The sequence below is a fragment of the Centropristis striata genome, chromosome 15 (genome assembly GCF_030273125.1).
Source record: "Centropristis striata isolate RG_2023a ecotype Rhode Island chromosome 15, C.striata_1.0, whole genome shotgun sequence".
NCBI lineage: Eukaryota > Metazoa > Chordata > Actinopteri > Perciformes > Serranidae > Centropristis > Centropristis striata.
In genome coordinates, this window is record NC_081531.1 from 14,171,966 (window position 1) to 14,199,370 (window position 27,405).

A 27,405-nucleotide genomic window follows, 5' to 3' on the forward strand; every position below is an offset into this window, starting at 1 on the left:
TCTTGTTGATTTTAATGCCTGGTACAACTAAAGGTACATTTGTTTGGACAAATATAATGATAAGAACAAAAGATTTTAATTTAAGAGCTGATATCTAGCCACTTTACATGGTTTTATTGATAATGATTTTGGTTATTCTTATATAAAATGGGAGAGCAGCAAAACCAAATGTTTGTATGTAGAACTGTCCTGACATTATAGTCTGATGAAGGCTGACATGTGCTTAAACATCATTGGAATGATGGTAATTATAGAGAGCAAGTAGCCTAAATACATTTGTATTGTGAGTAAGAGTAGTTTGCACTTTGACCCACAGCTTTTGCTTTCTGTCTGCTCGATCATTGCATAAATCACTGGGTAATAACTGAGATCTATTCGCGTCTAGTTGTATTGTATCTTGTTATTATCCACCAGAGTGAAGTAGCACCGACTGACTCACCAAAACAAAATGATCCATGAGAGGGCCGGCATGGCTGCAGGTTTTCATTCTAACCGATCAAAAGCACGACTGACATAACTCTTCTTCAATCGCCTGAACTTTCTTCACTCAGATGATTTGTTGTATCAGGTGTTCTCTTGCTCTTGGTATCAACAAAGTCCACTGGAAGCCATGACTGTACAACATTTCATGGAAGTTGTTTAGAATGAACCAAAATTCTGTTGTTTTTTTCTGATGGGAACTTATTCTTTTGTTATTGATTCTGATATGGAATCAAGTTTTGGTTGACAACCATACAGGTAGTGTGAATGAGATCAGGATCTCTTTTTCACAAAACAAATATTTACAGTTTAGGCATAGACAGATGCACTGATAATTCACAGACAACAATAATAGATTTTCACAGTTCAGAAAAGCATTTCCAAAAGTGATTGCAAATACAGTACCTGTCAAAAGTTTATACACACCTTCTCATCCAATGGTTTTTCTTTATTTTTTATTATTTTCTACATTGTAGATTTATATTAAAGACATCAAAAATATGAAAAAACTGTTAAAAAATATCAGAATATGTTTTAGATTTTAAGTTGTTCAAAGTAGCACCTTTTGCTTAGATGGTCTCAAACACATTAAGAAGGCAAGAAATGCAACAAATTAGCTCTTGACAAGGTGCACCGGTTAACTGAAAACTATTCCAGGTGAAAACCTCATGAAACTGACTGAGAGAATAATAGAATAGAAAAGAATAGAATAATAATAAAAACAAAAGGGGGCTACTTCCAATAATCTAAAATATAAAACATATGCTGGTTTGTTTAACACTTTTTTTGCTTACTACATAATTCCATATGTGTTCTTTCATAGTTTTGATGTTTTCAGTATTAATGTACAATGTTGAAAATAATTTAAAAAAAAATAAAAAAGAAAGAAAAACAATTGAATTAGAAGGTGTGTCCAAACTTTTGACTGGTACTGTATATGAGTACATTTTTATCTAAATGTTTGATTGAAACGAGAGAATGTTACTTCATTTGTTTTGGAGTTCATTTCATTGGCATGCAGCATAATATTTTAAACCATTTTTCCCATGTTCATTGTGAACAAGAGGCTCAGGTAATTTTAAAATGTCCTGGGACCTGACATTGTAAGTGCTGTAGTTAGGGGGGAAGAGGCAATTAGGGAATTGTTGCAATAGAGACTTGTATATATCTTCTAGAGTCACAGTGCTAGAATGACTGAAAAACATTAATGATTTCAGCTTTGAAAGCTACAAACACAGTCTTAATAAAAACTGAATGTAACTAGTTACGTTATGTGTAAAGAGATGCCAGAGCTGGGTGAAATCACAGCTGCTGGACTCCGTACAAGTCGGAGGCGTTGGACAGACTCTTGATTCAGCCAGGGATAAAGAGTGAACTGTGAACCGTGTAGGAAGAGCAAAGCAGGAACGCTTTGCTGTAGCTGTTGGATGACTAAGGATCCAGTGAAAGAATAAAGTCAAAATTTAAATCCCAGAGGATCTCTGTGTGACCCCTTTACATATCCTTTTCCCTCGCCATCCCATTTATCCCTGTATGTCCTTTTTTTCCAGTAGAAAATACAAACACGCTGCTCAGGATCTCAGAAATGTCTAGAGCAAGCTGGCTTTGTAATTGGCCCTCATTATAACATTACATAATGTTTCAGGGAAGTGTAAGGGATTGACAACAGATGTATGATTTCCTACCATGAACATGCATATGCAGCACACGTGGAGAGCGCAGTTAGCGAGACACAGAGGAGAAAGACATGGAGGAGGAGAATAGGAATGAGAGCCCCAGATGGTGGCCAATTATGTGATGCTGAGTGTTAAAGTGAGAACAAAGGAGCTCATCACAGGCTGAGGAACGAAATGCTCTCCAGAGGGACACCGTGAATCTCTCCTCGCATATACTACCACCCTTTTGTCTTGTAGAAGAGTCAGGGTTCAGGAATAATTGGAAACAGTCTGAAAGAGAGGGGGGGTCAGCTGATACAAAGAGTGTCATATTTGAACACAAAGGCTGTCAATGTCTACGCTCAGATAAAACCATGAGAGGTGATGAGAGTCTCTCAGTCCAGCTACAAGAGCTTGAGCTTTCCCGTTTTAACCGACCAGGATCAGTTAACTTGGCTTTTACTAAAGTCCACAGTGCCTCTTGTTTGTTTCAGCTGCTTAGTAGCTTTGGAGACTTTAAGATTGTAGTGCGAAAGGCTCTACAGTTGGAGATACTCACAGAGAAGTAATAAGTGGTTATTAATAATGACAACTAGACTTTTAGGTAACATCTTAACCCAGCCTCTCGCTGTCTTTTAAACCCTCCTGTGTTTAGAACAATAAGCTCTTCTTATCACAGTAGGGATGGTCTGTGAGTTGCAAACTATCGAATAAATGCAATATCAATATGAGAAAACACTATTTAATTTGATTAAACCTTGTGTTTTTGCTTTGGTGGTCTCTCTGCAACAACTGGTTTAGTATCTTGAGACATTCTAGTTTAATTAACTTCCCCTTGGTGCAGGGCAAGTCATTTTTTTCTTCTAATTCGCATATAAACTCCACATTCACACATGGCCTGGCTGCTCTCAAGCTGTGGATTTATAGACAACAGATGACATTGGGGAAAGATATTCACCTCATCCCTCTCATCACGGTCCCAGTCTGACTCTCCGAGGGGCAAAGCTCATTTCATGCTTGGCTCTGCCTGCCAGCGCACTGCGAGGCTCAACCCGTGGATTGTCTCTGGTCTGTGAAATCCCTGTGTGGTCAATGGATGAGGGTCTTTTGTTGCTGCTCTATTTTCTTTGATGTATTACCAGATTTACCTTGGTATTCAAATCTTTAAGTGGAGTCATTTCACCATTTCGCCAGGTCAAGTCCTCTAGCCTTCTAGCAGCCGTATTAGTTGTGCCCATCAAGAGCAAAGGAGGAAGTCAAAATGTTATCATAGAGCTAGAACATTTGCTGAATGGAGATAGTCAAGTTGAATGGCTGAGTTAACCAAATTTTGGACTTTCAAACCTGGAAAACAATGTTTGTCTCCTGTTTCCAACCAACGGGCAATGTTGATTTCTTTTAACCACAGCCATAGTTATTCTCTTACTGTAAGTGTTTATTGTTGTAACTATGACAATGAAAGTCCCAGAACCTCAATAAAGTAGTCTCATTTAAACTCAAACCACAACGTTCCCTATCTTTTCCTAAACCAATCTTAACTATAATGTTGTCAGATCATATCCTTTGCTCAGAGGCTTAAAAAAATATATTTTAATTTTATCTCCAAATTTCTGATGAGAATATATTTCATACCTGTGCATTATGACGCTATAGTCAGTAACTGGTTAGGTCAGGTTAGTACAAAGACTGTAAATAAGGGGAAACAGCTGGCCCCCTAATTAAAACAATTCTGTGGTTTCATGGGGTGGTTATGTGTCAGGCTACGTCTTGGCCAGGTATACTGACATTCTTTAGTCTTTATGCTTTATGGTGCTGGCTGTAGTGTTGTATTTAACAGGATATCATGAGAGTTGAATTGATTCTCTTATCTAAATCTGCATGAAAGCTAATGTTTGTCCCTACCCCCCTCAGCCCTTCACACTGTCCTCCTTCGTCCTATTTGGACAGCTCTAAGGAGACACCCCTCACCATCTCTGCCTTTATTTTCTGTCCTAATCAGATTTCACATCCGTGCCAGAAACACATCTCTGACCACCAGATGCAACTCTGTCTGTTTTATCCCTAAAACCCCAGTGAGACCAGAAAACTTTCTCCCTCTCTGCATCCATATTCCTCTTGTTGTTGTTGGCAGCTTGCTGGCCCATATTAAAGTAAATGGGCCTCAGCAACACACTGTGTCCCAGCACGGAGAGCCCCATTCTGGCTTTCAAGTTGCCAACCAGGGGACCAGAGCAGTAAGATGTGATGGATGTCCATCTGTAGCTGTCAGGGAAGCTTGGGATTTGACAATTATGAAGCTGTAGCGTTCACTCAAACGCCACTTTGTTAAAATGCTCTCCTCGGCTGTTTGTTTAGACGTGATGATTGTGCAGGAACTCCGATGCTTTCCACATGGCCATAGCTGGGGTCTGGGATTGAGCAAGCATTTGCCCAGTGTGGTTCTGCACCTCATTATGCAGGATGGTTGATCTGCAATGGGGCCTGCTTGAGGTTTAGTTGCTTCTTGGAAATGGAGATATGGTGAGGAGGACAGTAGAGCAGTGGTCACCACCAGGAATAAATGGAATTACGATGATGTGATATTTTTTGTCATGATGAATTGTGGCTTTAGTCCAAAGTGCGTTGTGGTATCTTAAGTAAACCCAATTTTATCTGATCTTTGGAATAATAGGAAGGCAATCTCCCTGTTCACCATACTTGTACTACTACATCCTGTCTACTGTGCAGCGTTTCACTCTAAACGTTTTCCCCAGAAGCGTTCATAAGAATCCAGCAGTATAGTGTGTCAGAGCGATTACTGACATCCTGGTTTTCCGTTCTACAACCTCAGGAAAAGCTTTGCAAAACATCCATGATCCAATGACAACATTTTGTATCAGCAGAAGTGGTTCAGATGTAATGATGTTTCCTCACAAGATGGGAGAAACAGCAGAAAAACAACAAATGTTTTGACCATCATGGTCATATGAGGTTTCAATATTGTCTGTCTGTAGTTTCCAGTCATGTTTCTGTTGTATTGTACATTCCTGTTGAAAATTCCAGTAATTTCTGAAACATTAGCCTCACCTCTGCTGTCTGCCAAGAGCTATGAGTGTGTGTCTGTATACTCATTCCTAGGGTGCTCCTTGTCCTTGAGCCCCACAGTCTTTGTTGAAGTACCAATATATCTGTGTGTATGCCTCAGTAAGCTGTCAGCTCTGTCTTTACACGCTCTGCCTGGCAGCTAAAGCCCAAGTGACTCACACACTTGTGAAGGTATACAATGCTATACAATTAGTAAAGCAGAGTTCATTTCTAATGAGACATTTTGATGAAGATGAATTTATTAAAGCAAGTCAGTTTCTCAAACGCGTGGTTCGTGTTTATCTTGTGTTTGCTCCCCACCATATGCAGATGAAACAGTAGCTGCCTCTTAATCAGTAGCTTGAGGTACTGCAGCTGTTATTTTTGGGTTTCTGCATGCACTTTTTGCATGTTAGAGTATTGCAGAGGCATCTGCTCAGCTCCTGTAGTGATCTAACCGTGTTCTTGGGTGAGTCAAGAGAGAAAGCCCCCAGCCACACACACACACACATGCATGGTGAATTTGCCTGCTAGACAGAGAGAAAATGAGTGGACATGAAAACTGCTGGCTGAGGGAAGTAAACTTATTAATAGTATTCTTCCCAGGCTTGTAAGGAGATTTAAAGTGAATCCACGGTCCTTAAAATAGTGCTTTTACCCTGTAGCCTTATCTTGACTGTGACCTTAAACCCTAATGTAAGCGTGAGTTGATGTACAGTGGCTGAGATGTCCAGTTTTATATTTAAACATAGTGGTACAGTGGGTCACACACAAATAACAGCAACATCCACTATGTGCATGACAGCTAAGGGGATTTATAAGGTTTTAGTCTGTTAGCTCAAAGGTTTTTCATGCTAAATGCAATTATTTTTCAATGATTTCCAGTTAACTACATACCTTAACTTGTTAAAAAGCACTTGACGTATAAATACTATGTAAATTATGTACTACTTTCTGGGTTTTGGGTTGTTTTAGTGTGTCTTTTCACATAAGGGGTTTGTGTATCACTAGGATCATTGCTCAAACCTGTGCGCTTTCGTGTTTGTTTTCCCTTTTTTTCCCATTTCAGCACATCCTGCTGACCTTTCCATATTCCTTCCACTCTACTTATCAGAGTGGTACAAGGCCTCTCCATGTTTAATGTAAATGTGGTCAGGTAGTGTAACACTGAGATGACTTCTGACTGACAGTTGATTTTTTTTTTTTGGTTTATGTACAGAATCCACACTCCAGTCAAACGCAAACCCACAGCTACCTTCAGCGGATCAAGTTTTCATAACTTCAGTTATTGCAAAGGCTTTGAGTTGTTGTTGAGTCTATGACTTCCCGTGACATTATGCTCTTCATATGGCAGGACCGTGAGCAGTGCCAGCCGTTTGATCCTGCTTTATGACTTCCTGTCCCAGGGCGAGGGAGGGAGGCTGCCCATTTCCTGTTGGGACTGTGCAAACTGCGTGAACTCTGGGCTGGTGTACTAATCCTACGGACCCTTATCTAATTAGTTTTTATTTTATCAGTAAATATCGGAAACAACTCCCACACTTTAAAGTCCCAAATTGCGTCTTTATTAAATCAGGTTTTGTGGTATTATTATAGTATTTGATGGTTTTTACAGTCTGCAATCACAGCTGATAATGCTGTTTTTTACCCAGTGACTCTTTACAGATGTTAGCAGACAGCTGGCCACCATGACAGGTGTTTACCTTCACTAATGAAGCTAAACAATCCTTACTTGGCAGATACATTCACAGTAATTACTTAAAATGATGTAAACATATGATGCTAATGACTATAAGATGGATTCTTTGTCCTTGTTTACCCCTTCTGCAGCCGTAATAACAAAGCTCTTTCCATTTGCTTCTTGAATTTTGACCCGGGACCTCAGTATTAGCCCTCTTTTGCCACCAAAAATGTGGCTAATGATGATGTAATTGTTTTCACGTGGAGGAAATGTTTCTGAAGTCCCTCCAGACTCCCTGCAAGGATGTTTTGAACTTGTCAGCTGTGTAAAAGATGAGGTCATTGTGGCCAGTGTGGTTAGCTAGTGTGGATGGACTCACCAAATCCAACTATGGTGCCCCATGTAACATTACAAGGATCAAAGCATTTCAACTGGATCTTCTGGCTGATTCACACATTAAGGAATGTTGTTAAGCTTTTGACTTTTTTAAACTAAAAACCCAACATCAAGTGACACATACAGATAAAAAAGTTTGTTCAGCAATTGGTGCACTCTCTCTTATCGTAGTATGCAAAACTTCATTATGGTACCATTTGAATGAAATTAACCACTGAAACTTACCAGTTTAAGTAATCTTGCATCAAAACACTGTTCAGTGTTCAACACACAGTGTTTTGCAAATGACGAGTGCTTTCTGTGCATTGTTTTGCTTGGAGCAGCCTGTTGCATAACCAGTGTGTCGTGATAAATTCATCCAGCGATGTTTTTTGAAAAAGGAAAAAAAAGAGAAAAGGTCCCTGGCAAAATGATAAAATGTGCTGGGAGTGTTGTACCTGTTCCCTCTGCTGGTCCCGCTTTCAAAGAGCTGAGTGGGTGTTTATGAGGGAGGGCAACTCAGAAGTCTATTTCACAGTCGCAAATTGTATGAATTATGTAATGTGTGTTGTATAATAGCCGGGAGAGGGATGTGTACTGTATGTGTGTGTTCCAGGAGCTGCAGAGGAGTTGTTTGGGTTGATTGCATCTCTGCCCACTTGTATCTTCTCCTCTCCCTGCAGGATGACCTGATGATGTTTCACTCGGTCAGTTTGAGGGAGGCAGGTCAGCTCCGGTTAGATAGAAGCCACCGTGATCTAGCGTCACTAATCCTGCCACTGGCTGTTTGGTATCGATTATTAGTGGAAAGACACTCTTGTTTTGTTGCTAAGCCGTCTTCTTTATTTGTGAATTGGAAGAAGAAAGATGGAAGGCTAAAGTGGAAGAAAAAAAAGAAGAGATGTGCGATACATTAGAGAGAAAGCATTTAACCACCGCTTGCTCCTTCTGAGCCTGAGGTGGTTTACTGTGCTGCCCTGCTAACACTGTTACACAGAGACTGGTCATCATAACACAATCAGCAGGACACTTGTCAGGAGGTGAAGCAGGTAGAGGCTCCATTGATTAACTAATTGATTTTCCACTTTCAAGCTGATGGCTTCTTCACCTACTAATGAGGGTTTGACCCTACACTATTATTATTTAATTTTTTTTCTCATTATTGGGGAAAGAAAAGGGGGGCTAGAAGGGTGTGGATGCTGCTGTGAATTAGTGAACAGAATAGCTGATGCAGTGTTGATGGAAGAAAAAAAAATGTCAGAGCTTACCAAACAGATTTTTTTGATGATCAGGGATTTCATGTCCCTCATTAAGGCATGTTCTCAGTTGTTTACATACTTACACCACGGCCACATTTTATGCTGATAATACTTTTAAGAAATTGTAGACCATGTGCAAGTACAATCAAACTTTTGAATAAAGCCAGTGTGTTATTTTGCACTATTCAGCCCTGCTCAAAGGAATAGTTTGACATTTTGGGAGATTTCTTGCGTTGTCCATCATTTTGACGGATAGAGTCGGGAAAAATTCCCCCATAATTTTAATTTTTTTAATGATAAAACATATTTAACAATTACACTTTAATTTTCATTTTTAAAATAGTTAATGTAAAGAACAATCTTATAGGTTGAGATTATACAGCTTAAAGGGCACAGAGAGAAAAGATAAATAGAGAAACTGACTGTGAGGTCACTTTTCATGTCAACACGACAGTGCCTGAACAAAATAAACAGAAAAGAGATGATGAAGGGTGACGGACAAGCTTGTCCTCTTTATCGTGACATACAGCATGAGCTGGGTGGTCTGCTGCCTGTTTAGTTCATAGACTGTATAAATAATGGACATAGTCACCGTGACGTCACCCATTGGTTTGTGGACTGCCCGTTTGAGGCATCGAGTTCATCATTACACTCGTCGCCATCTTGTTTTCGGAAACGGGGAGCAGACCATATTTAGACTGTGGAGGAGCGAGAGGGATCTGACGACACTGACTACACGCCTCTCTACACCTCAACCTGACTGAGAGAAGCCGCTGCTAATTCATGTTAGCGTTAACTGGAGCATTAACTGGGATGTTAGTTTTGACTAGCAAAAACAAACAACATAATGTATGTAACTCACTCACCAAACGCTGAACAAGACATTTTTAATGAACAAAATGTTGAAATAAACTGTCATTAAGTGAAGATACAGTGTGAAATGGTAGGTATGAGACCAAACTGGTATATATATATATAACTTTATTGACACGTTACCGTGGATACGCATTGTTCTGCTTCTCTCCTGATGATGGCTCGCCTTGTTAATGACCTGTCAATCAAAGGTAGCCACGCCAGATATCATACAATTCTTTTTATCTTCTATTTTCTTCTAAATTTCTGAGGTATTAAATCAAGTGAGAAGTTTTTTCATTTTGTATTGAAATGAATGGAACAAAATGCTTTTTCAGTCACCATCAGCGCCCCTGCTGGAATTTTCCGTAGAATGCAGGCTCAAGGCACTTCCTGGTTTGCCTCAATGCTCAGACCCCGAGGTTGCCGCTTGGTTTAGCTCGAAACTTGGCCTCCTCTTCATTGTGATCCTAGAAAAATGTCAACAGCATGAACACATTTCAAAAACTGTCGAAAGCATCAAGTTGGTTTAAACTCAAAAGACTGGCAGTTAAAATTGTGTGTCCTCATGTAAAACAGTCTCCTGTGCCTTGTTACCAAACATTTAGACAGTCATACTCAAAAAATGTTTTCCTCACAGCTTTTTACTTTAACCTCCAGTTGCATAACAATTTCTTATCTCATAGCATGTCATTCGAGATCACCTCTTCTTCCCTTTCTCTTCTCTCTGCTCGTGTAATCTTCCAGGTGACTGCGTCCAGTCAGCCATGGATTTACACTTTAGAGTGAATTATTCAAGCAGGTCAGCAGCAGCGTCGTCCTGTGAGGCTGCACTCTCTTCATCACTGGAACTGGGTCACACTGTTAAGATGTAACGCAGCCTTGTCTCAGTCAAGCAGAGGACACAAGGCGAAGATCACAACTTCAGCAAAATAGGTTCACATCCACATCGGTTAAAGGGCAGGATAGGTTGTATGACAACACCCCACCCCAGTCGACATCACATACGATTGTTGCTGGAGCAGAGAAGAATGTGCCATCCTCCCTGTGACTTCACATTGCCATATTCACACAATGCCAGGTATGAATGCAACTATAAATCATGGCTCTGCACATAGATAAACAAATCTAAAGCAAAATACAGCAAGCAAGTGCTCCATCCAGAAAAACTTGGACACAGCAATGACGACTAAACCTTCTGTGGAAAGATTTCTTATCGCAATCTCCTTCCCTGCTTGCAGCTCAGGAAAAAGTAGACCCAGACACTCAGGCTTATGTGGCTTCTGGATGTTGTGGTGCTTTATGATTAATGAAATCTTAACTTTTGAAAAATTCCAAAAAGTTATTTTGCACCACCACTTGGGGTTTTGAAAATGCAAATTTGCCCTGTGCAGCTTTAACTTTATTGTGAGTCCTGCATGTTTATTTAAAGCAAACAGCAGATTCTATGGTATAATGTTTGCCAGGGAAGGGCGGATCAGTTGTAATTAAAAAGTTCACTGTGTTGTTTAGCTGCTGTAGGTTCTGTTGTGGGTCTGAAAAAGATTTCTGTTGTTTGGTGAACAAATACAATCTGAGCCAAGGAACGATGCATTTTGATCTTGTTGGTACACATGCAAAGCATCAGCTGAGTCGTTCCTTCGCAGCAACACCTCCGAGTGACTTAAATGATAATCAAATCATAATGAAGAATAATGACAATAAAAATGAGATTAAATCAAGAGGGAAGAGATAAACATAATTATCAATTACAGCCAATTAGGTGGAAGTACATGAATAACAATGTGAAAAAACATGTGAAGAATATCATGTATACAGAGTGTGACCTCATTGTTTGAACAGAGGTTTGTCATGCAGAACCTGCAGTGTTGCTGCTTCACCATTTGCTCTTGCATCACTCGGCTTCTCAGCCTCTTTTTTTGTTCTGTTTCCTTTTGCTCAGTTTATCTTTCCTGCTCTCTCAGTCCTCACCTGCATCCAGATCTTCTCGTCACAGCCAACATTATTCCCTTGTGAAATGAACACTAGTTATAAAAAGGCTTTTTGTGGCTTGATGTACCACTAAGTAAATTTAAAGCCTTACAATAGCATCTATTCATATCATTTCATATCCTGAATGCTTTGTTTTGCCACCCACTGTCTGTCCCTGAGAGGACACACACACACACACACACACACACACACCCTCCTCTTCTTATCCCGACCACACCCAACAACACACAACAGAGTCGAGCTACATGCTAATGAAACCTTTTCCCAGCTTCTGCTCTTTTCCTCCCTTCTCGCTCTCCATTACCACTTTTGTTCCAAAGTGCTTAATAAGTGATGGAGTGGTTAATCTAAGGAAGATGCCCCCCAATGGCTCAGATGAAAGAGAAGCAGGAATAATCTGTAGAGCACCCTAAGGCTGTGATTTCCCACCCTGCCAAACCCCCTCCCGCCTCTGCACTCCCGTTTTAGCACCCCCACTGTACCCTGAAGGACCCTCCCTCGAAAACCCCCCCCTCACACACACACACACACACACACACACACACACACACACACCTCCCTTTTTACCCTATTTTCTCTTCCTCTTGCCTTAGCTCCAATAAAGGCAGCAGGGAAGATCAAAGAGGTGGAGTGGGTCATCCAGTAAACATACTTATCGAGACCATTCAACTTAATTCAGATTGAATTATCCGCTCACAACACAGCTTGCAGCTGTCACCCAGCCCGTCATGTCAGCCAATCACAGGCGACATGATGAAAACACAGCACTTTGTCATTTTTGATGAGTAAGTCAAATAAGCCTGAGGCCGCATCCCCTTTCTTTTTGATTTCATCATTTTTCGAATTCCCAAATTATCACCTGTGTTCCCTGCAGTAAGAATGTTACAGTATGAATGCACACACACATTTTCAGAGTGAGATTGTGTAGCATGAGTTGTGGCTGCAATTTAAAACCCACATGCACACAAGGTTACTGTTAATCCTGTTAATGCATCAAATAGTAGTTTGAAAAAGCATCACTGACAGTCATAATACAAAGTAGCCATTAACAGTAACTGCGTTTTAGTGGTGACCATGCTAGCTTCGATAAAAGGCAGGACAGGGCAGAACATGCAAACACAGAAAGACCCCAGCTGGGAGCTGGGTTTGAGCCCAGGACCTCCTTGCTGTGAGGAGAGCCACTGCGCAGCTTCCAGTAGGAAAATCTGGAGTTATGAGATCATGTCGATGTCAAATATTAAAACTTTAACTCAGGATGGAATTTGAGGCTAAATTGCTTATGACATGAAAGAAAATCATTGTGGACTGCCTAGCATCACACACAAGTTTTTCTATCATACAAAGGGAGGAGGTCAGCTCCAAAACATTTATAGGCAGATGTTTTCAGCAGCTGTAAATGTTCCCAGCATGTCCACTGTACAGTTCCTGGGGCTTGTTACATGACAAAAGCACTATAACACCAGACTGACTGCAGTGTCAGGACCATCCCATGTACATTAGCCAGGCATGGATTTAGAGCTGCTTCATATTCATGTCAGGGCAGCGGTAGCCGTTAGATTGATCATTAATTTATCTCCAGCTCTCGAAGCGCTCTGTTGATTGGTAGAACAGTGCTGAAGCCTGCAGGAGTCGAGGCCGGAGATTCGCAGAATCAACAGAATCACAGTGCTTGTCAGGGAGCGGCCGCAGTCCCAGGCGGAGTTTGGAGTGTAAACCAGGACCTAGTTCAACACTCCCTTCCCCCTTCATGTCTGGTCATATGGAGCAGCTTTACGAGGGGCTGTGCCACCCAGCACATCTATAATTAAGAGCCAGGATCGGTCCTGATGTCAGAGCATAGGCACTCAGTGATGAACCATCTGCTCTCTCACCTTTAATGTTGTCATCAAATAGTTTTGTTTTAAACTAAAATCAACCCTAATTCTATTAATCTCACTAACAATACAATGTGATTAAATTCCTAGAAACAGTTTACAATTGCTTTTTAAAAGATCTGCTGTGGCTGTCCTTGGGGCACAGATTTTCAGCAATAAAAGTTGCTTGTAAAGATAGGAGTAAAATAAAAGAGCAATTGGGTGGTTGGTATAGACCACATTCTCAAAGAACATTAAAAAATAGTTTCACACAGAGCAAATTAAACATAATACAGTAAAGGAAAACACAAGCTTACAGCCGCACTGCCAGGTGATCTCAAGGAAAAAAACATCTCAAGGATTACCAGTTGTACTAATTACTCTTTTTTTTTCTCTTTTCTTTCATGTAGTCTCCCATTTCCCTCAAGAACTCTTAATCTTATCTCCCGGTTGGACTCCCTCCTCCTCCCCTACTTGCTTCTTTCCTTTCCTTGTTTTTTATCATTCCCATGTCTCCCAAGCTCAAGGCCCCACACATTTCATCCTCTCATACGGTTAATTTATCTCTACAGTACATTTTTATCTATGCGTGGGCCTTTTAGGTAAATAAGGGCCCATTATTCTGCTCTCATTTCGCACAGCAAAACCCATCCAAGCAACTTAACCAGAAAGCTGAAATGGTTTGCCTCCAACAGGATTCAGACAAATATTATTCTTTTATTATTTTTGCATTTAAATGTCACGTATGGAATAAATTTAATGTGCAGTCTGTGCAGAACTCCTGGGACCATTTTAATGTGTGTGGAGAAAGTGTGAGCCCACAGTGCTCTGGGTTAACATGTCTGCATGTATGTAGGCATGTTTTAATGCCATGAATAGTGCATGAGCTAACACCAGACAGAGTGGAGCACGGGATGTATGAATGTACAGTATGTGTTTGTGTTCTTCCGGCTGGGGGAAAGCATACGTCCATGACTATTCTGACGTGATGCGTTGTGAAGCGTTGGACTCCAGTTGACCCTATGGAATAGATGCTTGATGCCACTCTACAGAGGAACTGAGACCATCGGGGGTTTGTACAATGAACATTGTACCTGGTTAAAAAAAACGATCCATCTCTAAAAAGTCCTAGAAAAGTATATATTATAGTTTTCACTTATTGTCACCCTGGAGGTGCCAGTATAAGACACCTGGTGATTATGATATATTTTCTGCTTACGTTAGTCTCTTTCATGCATGTTGTGGTGGCAGAACTCTTACAACAAAACGTCTTGAACACATATATAACAGTTACCATATACACTGGTAAAATATACCCATCTATTTCTGTGTTCCCCTTCTCTCTCATCTTACCCAAAAATATCTCTTGTCTCCCCGTGGTTTTTTCCCCCCTCCCATATCCAAAACATGGTTTTCCCAGACATTCCTTTCAAGCTGTGACGCATGGAGTGTGTATGTCTCATAGTTACGAACTCTGGGAGTTAAAAATACCCTGTGGCGAGGGTTGGCTGAGGTCTCCTCCATACCACCAACACCCCCTCTCCTCCTACACTGTTGGTCACAAAGTCAGACGTACAGGCCGTCCTGCTCGGCAGTCCTCGGTTTTGTCATTACCACAGAAAACACACTCACCCACATGATGTTACACCATGGTATCTTACTGTCTTGTGCTATCTGTGGCGCCTCGTGATGACATGATGACATGGTTTGAGGTGTGTTTAGAGCCTACAGTGACTTAAAAATAATTCTCTTTCGCTTATTTTGCAAATAAATACAGTTTTAGCTGCAATGTAGGTCATACATATCATTCAGTCCTCATCTAGAATGTCAATAATCAATAACTTTAGTCATGTTGTATTGAAAAATGTTTCCTTGGCCACTACTGCTTTTAATAATATCAGTAGTTGAGGTTGACAGCGTTAGCAGAGAAGGATCATTTGTGGAAAAACAGTTTACTTTGGAGCACATATTTATGCATCTCTCTTGCTGTCCTCGTAAACACAGCTGTGTCCCACCATTCCAGTTCATCATGATAAAAATGGTGTAAGATGCTCCTTGCTTCTTATCTGACTCCTGTTATGAATCAACGCACAATCTACCAGTAGACAAGCTCTCTGAATCATAGCTACCATTCAGCCCAGCAAGTCTGTCATACTGGTCTGGGGACTTTAAAATGCATCCTCATGTCTGTAACCTTTCTCCAGCAGAATATTTTTCCCCTCTAATTCAAAAAGGATGGGACACGGCGGATGGAGATGGAGTTTGACAGGCGTACACACACTCCCTTGCCCCTATCGATCCATTATACAGAGGAATACGCCTTTTAAGAGCAGCCTCACCCGGCTGTCCTGTTGAATAAAGATGGTGATCGGCTCTGCGTGTCTCTCAGGATGTGCGAGCGAGTGCATGTGAAAAATCAGAGAACTGTAAGAGCGTGGTGAGGAGAAGTCATCTGCACAAAAAGGCGCGGTAACAGGCACTCAGACAGAGAGGAGGAAGAAGAGGAGGAGGAGGAGGAAAAGGGTGGGAAGAGGAAGGAAAAATGGGACTCTGAAGCTTTTAAAGCCTCTGAGATGATGTTTTCCACTGTTTTTAGACATTTTATCCACAAATATTTAGCATTCATTACGTGTTCACTTTAAAATTCACACCTTCTCTGCCTCTTTCTCTTCATCACAAGCTTCTCTTTACTCACTTCCTGAGTGCTGACCAGCTCTGGGAAAGGTTGACAAGGGGTCAAAGCAGTGAACTAAACACAGTGCAGCATTAAGCAGTCTCCCCCCTCCCTCCCTTACTCCCTCTCTCCCTCCCTTTTTCACTTTTCCTCTCTCCCCTCTGCTTCTCATTTCTCATTGACTGTTTATGGCTTCCTCCTCCCCTCTTTGGAGGTGTGTCCATCAACATCTGGAGAAGCTGGGCTGCTCACTGACAACAGGAGCTTATTCACTCCCCCTATCTCGCTCCGTACTCTCTCTCTCTCTCTGTTTCTCTCTCTCTCTCTCTCTCTCTCTCTCTCTCTCTCTGTCCCTCTATGCCTCGCTCTAGCACTCTGTATCTGTGTTTGCCGTTGTGGAAGTCAGATTGCACAGCGAGGAGATGTTGGCAGCTGACTGTGGAATGAGCTCACAGAGGAATTACTATCAGGCTTATCAAGGAGACCATGGCAGCATCTTGTTCTCCTCCCTTTCATCACTCCTTCCTTTTTGAAGTGAATATCTGAGTGTCAGCTTTTGGAGACTTTCATTTTTTTTAGCTGGTTAATTCCTGGAGCGGCTCTCCAGCACCTGTGATCAGTGAGAGGTTACGTGGGGATCCATCCTCCCCCTGTCTCGGTTGTTAGCAGCCTCCACCTGTGTTTTGGGGGAAGAGGCTTTTAAAGGCTTTGGGATGACGGAGATTCTGGTGTCGGATGTAAACTTGAACTCGGTGTGCGAGCGTCTGGAGCAGCACTGCTGTGTGGACCAGAACCAGCACAATCTGTCCAGCCAGCCACAGACCCCTGTGCTCAAGAGGCACACCAACACCGGGGCCAAGCTATGGGGCCGCGTCCGCAGCAAGCTGCTCAGACAAAAGGTCTCTAGCTGACATATGCACACACACACACGCGTTACATACAAGCTGTTTCCTCTCTTTTATCATTTGTTCTTTCCTATTTATCACTGTGTCACTTCCATCTGGTTGCTCTGCCTCTCTTTTATGCTCTGTGTATCCCTCTCCATGTGCGTGCGCTCTCTCCCCGGGTGTCTTTCTTTCAGCGCAGAGTTGACTATTGTTCTTATCTGATGGCTCAATTGAATGCAGCGGAGGCAGTGATGTAGTGCCAAATTAAAAGGTGGTTTAAGGGTGACCTGCTCTAACACCAGCCACAGCAAATGCAAAATATACACAAAAAGTATTTTTTAGAAAAGCTTAAATTTCTGCTTTTTTCACCCCTCCTTTATGATCTTATTCTTAAATAGTTCAAATGTTTTTAATGCTGATTACAATAATGCAAATTGAAAATATTTATTACTAAGCCTTTTGTCTGCTATAAAAAGTGGATTTCTAGATGTTATTGTTTTTGATAAACAGCACAGATACTGGGAAAGCTTACAACCTACATGAATACTGCACAATGCAATAATAAAGAAGTGAAAATCCCCATCACTTAAAAAAAAAAAAAACACGACTTTGATAAATGAGTCTTTTAAACAAGAAATCCCTATTTCCTCCCCATTGTCTTGTCCCTGCCATTTTGTATTTTCTACATCAGACAGTCTGTGTAATTCCTCATTTACAGCTACTAATGATATGTATATGGCATTTTCAACTAATTTGTATTGGTTATGAGATGTTTTAGTACCAGTATGGCTCCCCCTGCTGTTCGTTTTAAGTATTGTCCTCCTCTGGTTGAGCTGATCTGATGCCCCTTTGGCATTTCTAGCAAAGCTTCTACTAATTAACTGTCACATTATCCTAAATAACCTGCGAAACATGTGTCTAGCATATTTGCACAGGTTTTTGTAAATACAATTTTCAATACAAGGACACATTTTAATAAAAACTTTGACATTTTTTTAAGCGTTTAGCCAATTATTAGCAGTTTCTCTGCAGTGTTTTGTCATTGAGTTTATATATGGATTCTGATCTTATTTTTGTACTTTATCATTCCAAGGCAGTAGGTAAAAATAACGTAAACAAATTAGACTTGGAGTGACATGCTTGTCTTTCCTAATCACCTCATTTTTAGAGCTACATTAGATGGAAAATATAGCGATATTTGTATGAGGGCACCTTTTGACATTTGGTCAGAACATTTAGGTTGCACTGAATGACCCTTGTGTTAAGAGATCTGTTTCCCAAAGTTGGGTGCACACACACAGGTCTGGTATGGCATAGTTTAAATGCAGGTTCTGCATTGTGACTCATGCGTGGGAGCAGAAAAAAGGCTCTTTTTTTCTCTTTTTTTGGCTCCAGATGCTTTTTGTAAGTGAAAGATAGAGAAGAAGCACGTGAGCCTCCGCTGGTTCTATGCATAGCTCTGCACACGCAGCTAAAGCTGTGACTCATTTTTTTATTTCACTGAGTTTGCACATGTTTATTCAGCAGTCCTCCTCATCTTCATCATGTGTGCCTCGCCAGCATTTTGAACTGTAATTTGTGTGCATAATAAACCGGTTCAGGACAAAGAATCCATGTTGAGATTTGGCTTGACCTTTGCTACAGTGTTTTCCATTATTCAACAGAGGCCTGAGGAAGGCTGACCACTGTTTATACTGAGAGGGATGAAACAGGGATTACATGCTAAAGCCAGACTTTACTGCATCGACCCGCAGGTCCTGTATTGATTCAGTCCTGTCCTCTCTGTACACACGTCTTCATGTCGTAATGCCAAATAACAAGATTAAGGAGGTTTCCGCATTTCATTGGGGTCCAGATCTGTCAACTTTGCAGTTAGTTGTATGTGATCCTGCCCCCGTCTCTCACTGCACAGAAATCTCTAAACTGCTCTGTGAAGTCCCATTCATCCATTCCTTTCATTCATTTTCAATGAGGCTTTGAATGGCAGGTTTTATAAGTAAACTTGTGTTTCAGTTTTTCTGAGCTCCGTTTGCCTTTTGATCCTATCAGCTCTCCTACAATTCTCCCTTTCTTCTCGCCCATGCACTCCTGATTTTCTGCCTCTATGTGGCGGTGAACTCTGTCTGATGGAGGGTGAGAGGTGATGGTGTTAAATCATCCACCACCATCATCTGACACAGTATCATGACAGGCAGCCTGCAGGTCCAATGACCGATGCCGATATTTCGAGAGCAGGGTGGCTGATGGTCGATATTTAATACCAATATCATGGTGGTGTTGCTTTTGTTTTGTATCTGATAAAATAGAACAATTTAATAATTAACAAATGACAAAAAACTGCTGAATTTACATGAACATTGATTTACAGTGGTATTGTCTGCATTGTCACTGTTTTTCTGCATTCAAAAATCAGCTAAATAAATGCTTATTGGTATTAAAAAAAAAACTTTGTATAGAGAAAACTTAAGAAATTAAAAACGTGGCAGATAGCAGCATCTCCTCGATTCTGAGAAAGAAAATGTGTTAAAATTAAAAAACAATTCCCCTTTTTAAATATTTTTCTTTTATCTGCATGTTCATTATTTTGATAACAGAATCAGTTATGTTCAAGTAGAAATTAGTTTTTACTGGCTTTTTTTTCTCAAAATCTATTTCCAAAATGTGTCCGTAGATTGTTCAAAATGATAAAATTGTAATTTCTAGAAACATTCCCATTAAAAGGAAGCGTGACTTCCAGTGTTGATGAAATAAGGGGGCAAAGAAAGCAGACTCTAGGGCATATTTCCTTTGCTCTTTGTGTGTATCTGTGGCATGCATCATGATTTTTACAGGGTGTTGAGAGGAATGTGGATGTTAGAGGATGCATGAGGGTATGGGAGTACACAAAGGAATTGTCCTGACTCCTACAGCCTAAAGCAGCACCTAATTAAGACACGTAGTGATGAGAAGGGAGGCTGGCTGAGAACACTAATTAGACTCTAACCAGACATAATGTATCTTATGCGTCGCACCGAAAGAACAAATGATGATTAAGTCGTTTCTCGGTTGTTGGCTCGGTTGTTAATATCGTGTTCTTTCTCCTGATGACCTGTTTGCTGGGCAGGTTCTTTTTTTTTCTTTTTTGTGGAGTTACAGCCAGCTTAGTGGGGAGAACAATGGTGCTGTCGTGGCAGCTTAGCCATGGAAGAGAATCAGATCCAACCATTATCATCTGCCCTCCGCCGCACTCATCCCACCTCTCGCCCCCGCTGCATTTTAGCCCACATACGAAATTATGCTCTTCCATTTGAGTATGTTGATTAGTGCAGATGAGATATTAGGGTTTCATCCCTCCTGCGTGCCTAAACTGCCAGCCAGTCCCCTAATGGCCTTTTATATAGGCCACATAAATCTCCGTCTGTCCCCACCGGAGGGCATAGCCCTTTATTGGCCCCAATCCATCCTCTAGGCGCAGGATCTGCGATTGGTTAATGAGCTCCAGGAGGGAAACAGTAGGTCAGTAAAACATTCTCAGGTTGATACCCGCAATGACCCCCTCTTGGATGCGTCCAGCCTCGTCTCTTCTGGCCGTATGCCGGGTGACTTTAATCTCAGCAGGGTGGCAACAAGACATTAATCATCCAATTAGGTGGTGAGAGTAAGGAGATATGGGCTTCTGTTATGTTCATCCCAACCTTTACCAGTGGTCTTGGCTGAGGTAATGACAGGTGATTGTTCGAGCAAACGGTTCTGCATGAAAAGGATGACTCAGACTTACCACACGAATTTAAGGAATTTGATCCATTTATCTGATATGGTCAAAGACAGTCAATTAAAGACTTGTTTTGCTGGTTTGTTCATAGTACACTGATTGGTTCAAGCCACTGGTGGTGCAGCTCAAACATATCACTTGAAGCCTGATAAGTGGGATTTTCTTGTGATCGTGTGTTTTTGCAATTCTCATGTGATCATGAGTTATTAGGAGAATCCAAACTTTTGTGAAAGTTTTCTTCTCTATTAAAGTTACCGAACTAGGAGTAATTGGCATTTATTTTGCTCATGAGAACGCTCCAACTTAGTAGTCAAAACTCTTTCGCTGACATAGTTGGGGAATATTATATCACAACTGAAGTGCAACCTCACTAATCATCACACTGGCACCTGCTTCAAGGCTGACACATCACACTTCTTCAGTTACTTTGTCAACTCCGCTGAGGGCGTATACTTAGAGATGATCTAATGGCTTACAAATGTAACATGCGATTTGTTGTAAACATGACAAATAACCTGAATAGTCAGGTAATGAGCTGACTATGTATTGTCCTTTAGTAAAAAAACATCACTGTAGATCTGTCCAAGACAAACATGTGGGCTCATCAGAGGACACTAATGTGATGTAGATCCCAATCTCTTGAAAGCATATGTGAATTTTGTCACTGCTGCACCAGATTAAATCATAAATTTGGTGGTTTGTCTGTATGACAATGCAACAAAGCAGTGTTTGAATCTGTAACTTCACCATGTGGGTTTTATATAACAGTTGACAGCCTGGAATTTGAGCTGACAGTTATTAGAATTGGTGCAGAGAAGCTGAACATCACACAATATAGCAACAACATGGAGAGGGAGTTGTATGGTCATGTCAGAATAGAGTGTTTTAAGTAAAAACAAAACAAAAAGATTGTGTTTAATTTAAATTCAGAGCATGAAAAGGATATGTCACTCTTTCTCTGCTCATAGTAGGATAAGTCATGATTCTGGGTGCAGGCTGCAGGCAGGGTCATGTTGCATAAGAGTAGTCCGCGTCTGTGTGTTGCTGTTTACAAGCCCATAAGAGAATCACACACTGCCTGCAGAGATGCAAGACTACTCTGCAAATCACAACCCTCAGCCAGCTGAAAACCCACGCCGATTGGCTCAAACAAGGAAGTGAGGGACGAAGGCTACATGGCAACCAAGTCAAAGACCTCACATAGCCATGGTGACATCAGCAGCTGCTGAGTAAAGAGGCTCGCTATCACTGATGCACATATAAACATTATGCAGTTAATTTCTCTAAAAATAGTCATGCTGCTTGTACTCTGAGGCAAATATAGAGCAGCGTGATGTGTTAGCTCGGGGAAAAAAAGGTTCAATCATTGCACAAACACTTCCTGTAATCCTGCTAAAAACCAAGGAGGCGTGCAGCTTGAGCTACGTTCTAATTAAAGGACTAATAAAAAGCTTTCTGCAGCTGAATGAATATTTAATCAGCCAGAGAGCAGCATTGGAAAACTGCGATGAAACACAAAGGACAAATTAAACTGAAATTCATTAATTTAGCATATCAAAAGATCAAGTTTTGAATATTGTTGCCAGCATGCATTAACTCCCCCGCACAGCAACAATGGATTAATTAAGTGTGTAGGGATTTTATTATCAAAGGCTTTAAACATAATTTCAGTAACTGTCTATTTGACATAATTTATTTTGCTGAGACTGTGTTAGATCTACGTAGATAAACAGCACTAGTTTGCAACGATATATATATATACATCATACGCTTCAAAGTTTAATCAAAATCATAATAGGGACTGGTCCAATATCTAAATCCCAGGAGGTGCAATAATCGTTTATGGCAATATGTTTCAAAATACCATTCTGAAGTATTGTGGTGCTGCAGAAATTGCCTCAGCCCTAATACACGTGCAGGACAAACAAGTATCCAAACCACGCACTTAAGAACCCCCAGAGGTCTTGTGTGAACAGACCAAAAATTGACATTTGAAGCGCCTACTTGATTGTTATAAGTGAATAATTTAACATTAAGTTCCAGAGAAGACTGCTTGCTAGACAGATGAAGAGGCCTTGTCTACCTGCTTCTCTTACATTCAGGGTCACACTAGTATAAAGTATATGTAGTGTAAATGCTAATGCTGACATCTCCACAGAAAATAGGAGCCCCTTTTCATGCTTTCTGAACCATACTCACCTAAAGCCTTTTGCGGTCTGCAGACAGTGAAAACTCCTTGCGAACTGCACTTTTACGGCTGTCTCTTTTCTCGGCAGAGAATCATTCAATTAAACATTTCAGTCTTTAAGTCATTCGAGTCTCTGAGGTCTTCACCGTCTCTCCACATCACTTGGCTCCAGAATTTCTCCACAACTTTAAAAAATTTCCACTGTATTTTGTCAAAAATAAGATGCAACATGATTTTCTCCGTCTCGTCCAGCCATCATCTGATGGATGCATGAATCATACCACTGAAGGGCCCCTGGGTCAAACATGTTCATATAGGATCTAATGTATGGTTCTTGCAGGGCCACTTGGCAGTACTGAGGACAAATGAAGACTCTGGATAAATATATATATATATACTGGTACTGCACTACTGCGTCTCTGTAGCCTCCAGTGAGTTTTGCAGGAAATGTAAACAGGTCCAGAGGGGTGCAGACCTCTGACTGTCCCGCTGTGTCAGTATGTTGTTGCTGTCAGTCTTGTACAGGCTGCAGCAGTGTGGCTCACATGTCACATGCCAGTGAAGGAGGACAGGATAATCTTTAGTAACTGGGGGGAGGGAGGGAGCTCACAGCCAGTTCCCGTAGTGTAGTGGTTATCACGTTCGCCTAACACGCGAAAGGTCCTCGGTTCGAAACCGGGCGGGAACAGCAGTTTTTAATCCAAAGGGAGCAGGTTTTTAGGTTTATTTATTTGCACAGTTAGAATTACATAACATGACAAAGATAACAAATAGTGTAAAGTGCAGGGAGAGGCAGAAAAACCAGATAGGCTTATTTAAATCCTCCACCTAAAATTTCTTAGGTATAAGAAAGTAATAACAACTGATGATAGAAAAAACATATGTATAACATCAATAACAAGTTATCACAAAAATATGAACATGATATAAAAGTGTATTTGTGTGTGAATTAGAATTTTAAAACAGCAGTTAAATGGGCTTTTAGACATCGTTTGAAACATTTTATAGAGATGGAGTTCTTTGCCAGATGGGAAAAGGTATTCCATAATTTAGTGCCCCTAAATTTAACAATTAATTGACCTCTGCATGTAAGAAATCTTGGAGGATGAAAATCTAAAGGTTGACATGTGGGATAAGAGTGAACCTGAGAATTAAATTTAAAATAAATCTTAAAGTGCTGTGATGAAATGATCTGAATATACCTTATAGGTGGTGTATTTACTTTGTAGAAGCTACTGTTGGTTCTGTGAACAGTGTTGTTCTATGATGTATGCGGTGGTTTAATGGTTGATGAACATAGCTAAATAACCACTTTATTATTTTTATCAGAGTAGGTATTGCATTGAGCCTTTAACTGTCTTTTAACTTTTTTTGCCACATTTCCAAGGCTTCTCAGTGTCAAGCCTTCAGTTTTGGTTATTGAGTTTTCAGAAATGCTTGACGCTTTATTAATCATTCTAAAGAGAACTGAACAGACTTCCTGTTCTTCTGCACTGTCTATAAGAAAGACGGACCATGTGGCAGCCGAACACCATGACTTATCTTATCTGCTTTGTTGTGTCCCCGTAGATCATTTGGGGCAGAGTACAGGCGGTATGAGCATCTGCTTCTTCTTCTGAAGTTAAAACTCCTGGCCATGATATATTCTGGACAGAAAGTCCATCCAGAGGCAGGAAAAGATATTGGAATCAACCATCAATTCTCTATAGGGCCTAAAGGTGGACCACATCACATGGCAGCCACATGCCTCATGCCAAGGACAGATGGGATGAGGATGAATGTGTGTGTGAGCATACAAGAGTATGGTTTAGTAGGTCATACACAGGGTTGAGACAAAGTAAATGGGCAGCACAGTAACCAGATGAGTCCCAGACCATCCCACTCAGAGACAGTGTGAGCTGCTTACAGAACAATGACTTCCCTTATAACAGAGGGACATGCTGGTTGAATTACTCTGTCAACCAAACACACACACACACATATTTATTTTATTCTATATAAGGAAAAGGTTTAAATTGTATGCTCCAACTGGAATGCGTACAAATCAATGCGTACAACGGTCCACTAGATTTGCAGTATTTCTATTTTTGCTCGAGGCTGCAGTCTATTCTGGCCTCTCAGTCATATATTTTTAACAGTTTTCACGGTCCTACAAAGAGAGCTTTGCCATTGGAGTGATGCGATTCTAATTGGAGCCATATCAGCCGGATGTCACACATAAAAACAGAGAGATACTTAATGTCTTTTATCTTTTCCTAAACACACACATACTCTATAGTAGATGCTCATGTGTTCAAAATCCCCTTCAAGAATTTCTATAAACGGAAATCGGTCATTGTGCTTTTCATCTTTTTGGAGTGAGATGAAAGGGGACTAAAGCTATGATGAATCACTTTCTGTGGGTCCTTCAAAGGTCTTATAATGCCGTAAATAAGTATGAATTTTATTTATTTAATTTTACAGGGATAATTTAATTATTTTTTTTTTATTGGGTTGTATGAGTACTTTAAAAGTACATTAGATGGCGGTCCCCCCAGTTTGGAGACGCAGGCAGGAGTACTGGCATGGAATCTAAGTAATGTCGTGTTGTGGACAGGGGCAGCAGCCAAGGGTATTTCCTCAAGTTCGTCAAGTTTCAGTACGCTATATTCAATATATTGTCACCACTATACCTTGCTGTCAAAGAACCCTGTTTAAGTTAGGGTGTGGGAAACATAAGCTGTTATCTATGGTCTCCTAACAGCCACCAAACTCATTTGACAAAAACATTTTAACATTTTAACTTGCTGAACACAGGAGTTGCTGGTTTGCTGCTGTCCCAATAAGTTACTTATTTTGTTTTTTTTAAGTTTATCTTCATTTGGATTTTCCACACAATAACACAGACCAACTGACTGATCGAAACAGCAGTAGACTAGTAACTCCTAGGTTAGCTTGGTAATACGCTGACTATGGATTAATACCTCATACAATCCCACTCTAAAAAATCTGAACCATCCTTTTAATTAGTTTGTGTTATTTCTTTTCTATATCTGTACAGTCTCTGCAGATCTTTGCTACATTCAGTCAGATTTAGACTAGCTTTATTTTGGCACACCTAGCCTGCTTTCCCTTTGCTCCTACAGTCCCTGACTGAGCTGTCACTCAGGATAAAACCTTAAATCCTCTTGCCACTTTGTTTCAGCCAGCCGACTGGACACATCCGCCCTATAAGTCTCAATTAATTTACAAGAAAGCTGTCTCTTGTCATGCAACACCTCTCCTGACATTTTGTTACTAATTCTAAGTGTAATTTTTTAGTATAAACTAAGCCAGTCTGAGTTCTGTTTGGACCTCCTTAATTAAACTTTTTGCAGTTACTCCTTCAACCAACTCATTTCCGGGAAAGAAAAAAGTATTTTTTAATAAGTTGAGGATATAGTTTCAAGAGGGGTCAGTGAGTGTATCCACTGCCTGTAAAGGATCTTCTTTGTTTTTACAACCCTACTGCGCTACATTCATTTTTAATCAGGGTTTTTTAAAATATAAATTATCAGTGGGTAATAGGAAGGAAATAGGTTAGAGGAACAGTTTTTTCAGTGAGTCTACTTAGAGGGGTTACAGGAGGCGTCAGCAGTGAGTGCTGGATCTTTGCCCAGTTCTCTTCTTGGCAGTAGCTGTGTAAAGACCCAGTTACAGTGATTACCTGTCCCTCATCTCAAACCCAAACCCTGCTGGGAAAACAGGCTTTAACGATAATAGGAATGCGTGAAACCAATGCCAAATGGCCTTTTTACGAGGTAATGAAATACTCTCTCTGAGAACTTTTAATGGTTGCAGCCTAATGCTGACAAGAAGAGAAGTGTGCTGCCTCTGTGCTCACCCAACAATCATTGTTTTCCTCTAAGTTGAGCATATCACTATGCAGGGTTGTAATGATCTAATTGTGTAGTACAAACAGCCTATAAAAAAGGCATTAGCTGTTGTGGCCTCACGCAGCGGGCGCACACTCCAGGAGACTTAAAACAACATCAGGCTGCAATCTATCATGTCTCAGAGGGCATCATGGGACGTGTGATCCAGACTTGCAGAATGTGTGCGGTGAAGTAGGCCAAGTGTCTGAGTTGCTTTTGGAGCCCTTGTTGGACCCCCAGGAGACCGCAGAGGGTATATGTGGGTAACAAGTGCCGTCTTTCTTTCCCAAAGTAGACTAAGTGACTGTGTTGTTGCACAGCAGCAGAACCGGAGCACAGGGCACCATGACAGCTTGACTTTGATCTGAAAAAATACGGTGCAGCTGAAAGGTGAACTGTGGAACTGTGACTATTAATCACAGTTTCAAAGTGCCTTCCAGTTGCAGCTTTGCATTTCTTGTTCCGACGTTTACGCAGTCACTTGTGGTTATAGACATTCCTTCAGCATTAAGGGTTCCTCAGTGTGTCCTTTAAGACCTTTAAGACCTTTTAAGTGCTTATCTTCACAGTCTCTGCGGCGTTGGGTGGGGGGGTGCAGTGGTCAGCCAGTTCCCGTAGTGTAGTGGTTATCACGTTCGCCTAACACGCGAAAGGTCCTCGGTTCGAAACCGGGCGGGAACAGCCAATTTCATTTTCACCATCTTAATACAGATGGTGTACTCCTCTCATAGAGCAGCTCTTCTAAAAGCTCAAATGACATGTGTGTCGAGCTATTCAAACCAAGAATTAAAGCTGGCTTACT

At 40.9% G+C, this 27,405-nt stretch overlaps 1 protein-coding gene and 2 non-coding genes across 7 annotated transcripts in view; all 3 read left to right on the forward strand.

The window, feature by feature from the left end:
* abr (ABR activator of RhoGEF and GTPase) overlaps positions 1 to 27,405 on the forward strand; it is a 142,300-nt gene that overhangs the window by 107,300 nt on the left and 7,595 nt on the right. The window contains exon 1 of one of the 5 annotated variants that reach the window (XM_059351034.1): positions 16,237 to 16,783. The exons of the other annotated variants lie outside the window; for them this stretch is intronic. Coding sequence (XP_059207017.1) covers positions 16,598 to 16,783 — 186 coding nt within the window. The 5' untranslated portion in view covers positions 16,237 to 16,597. Of the gene's footprint in view, positions 1 to 16,236; positions 16,784 to 27,405 lie in introns of those variants that run through there. 5 annotated transcript variants of the gene reach the window in all.
* Positions 23,326 to 23,398, forward strand: trnav-aac (transfer RNA valine (anticodon AAC)). Its single transcript has one exon. It is a non-coding gene; the product is annotated as a tRNA-Val (tRNA).
* trnav-aac (transfer RNA valine (anticodon AAC)) lies at positions 27,212 to 27,284 on the forward strand. Its single transcript has one exon. It is a non-coding gene; the product is annotated as a tRNA-Val (tRNA).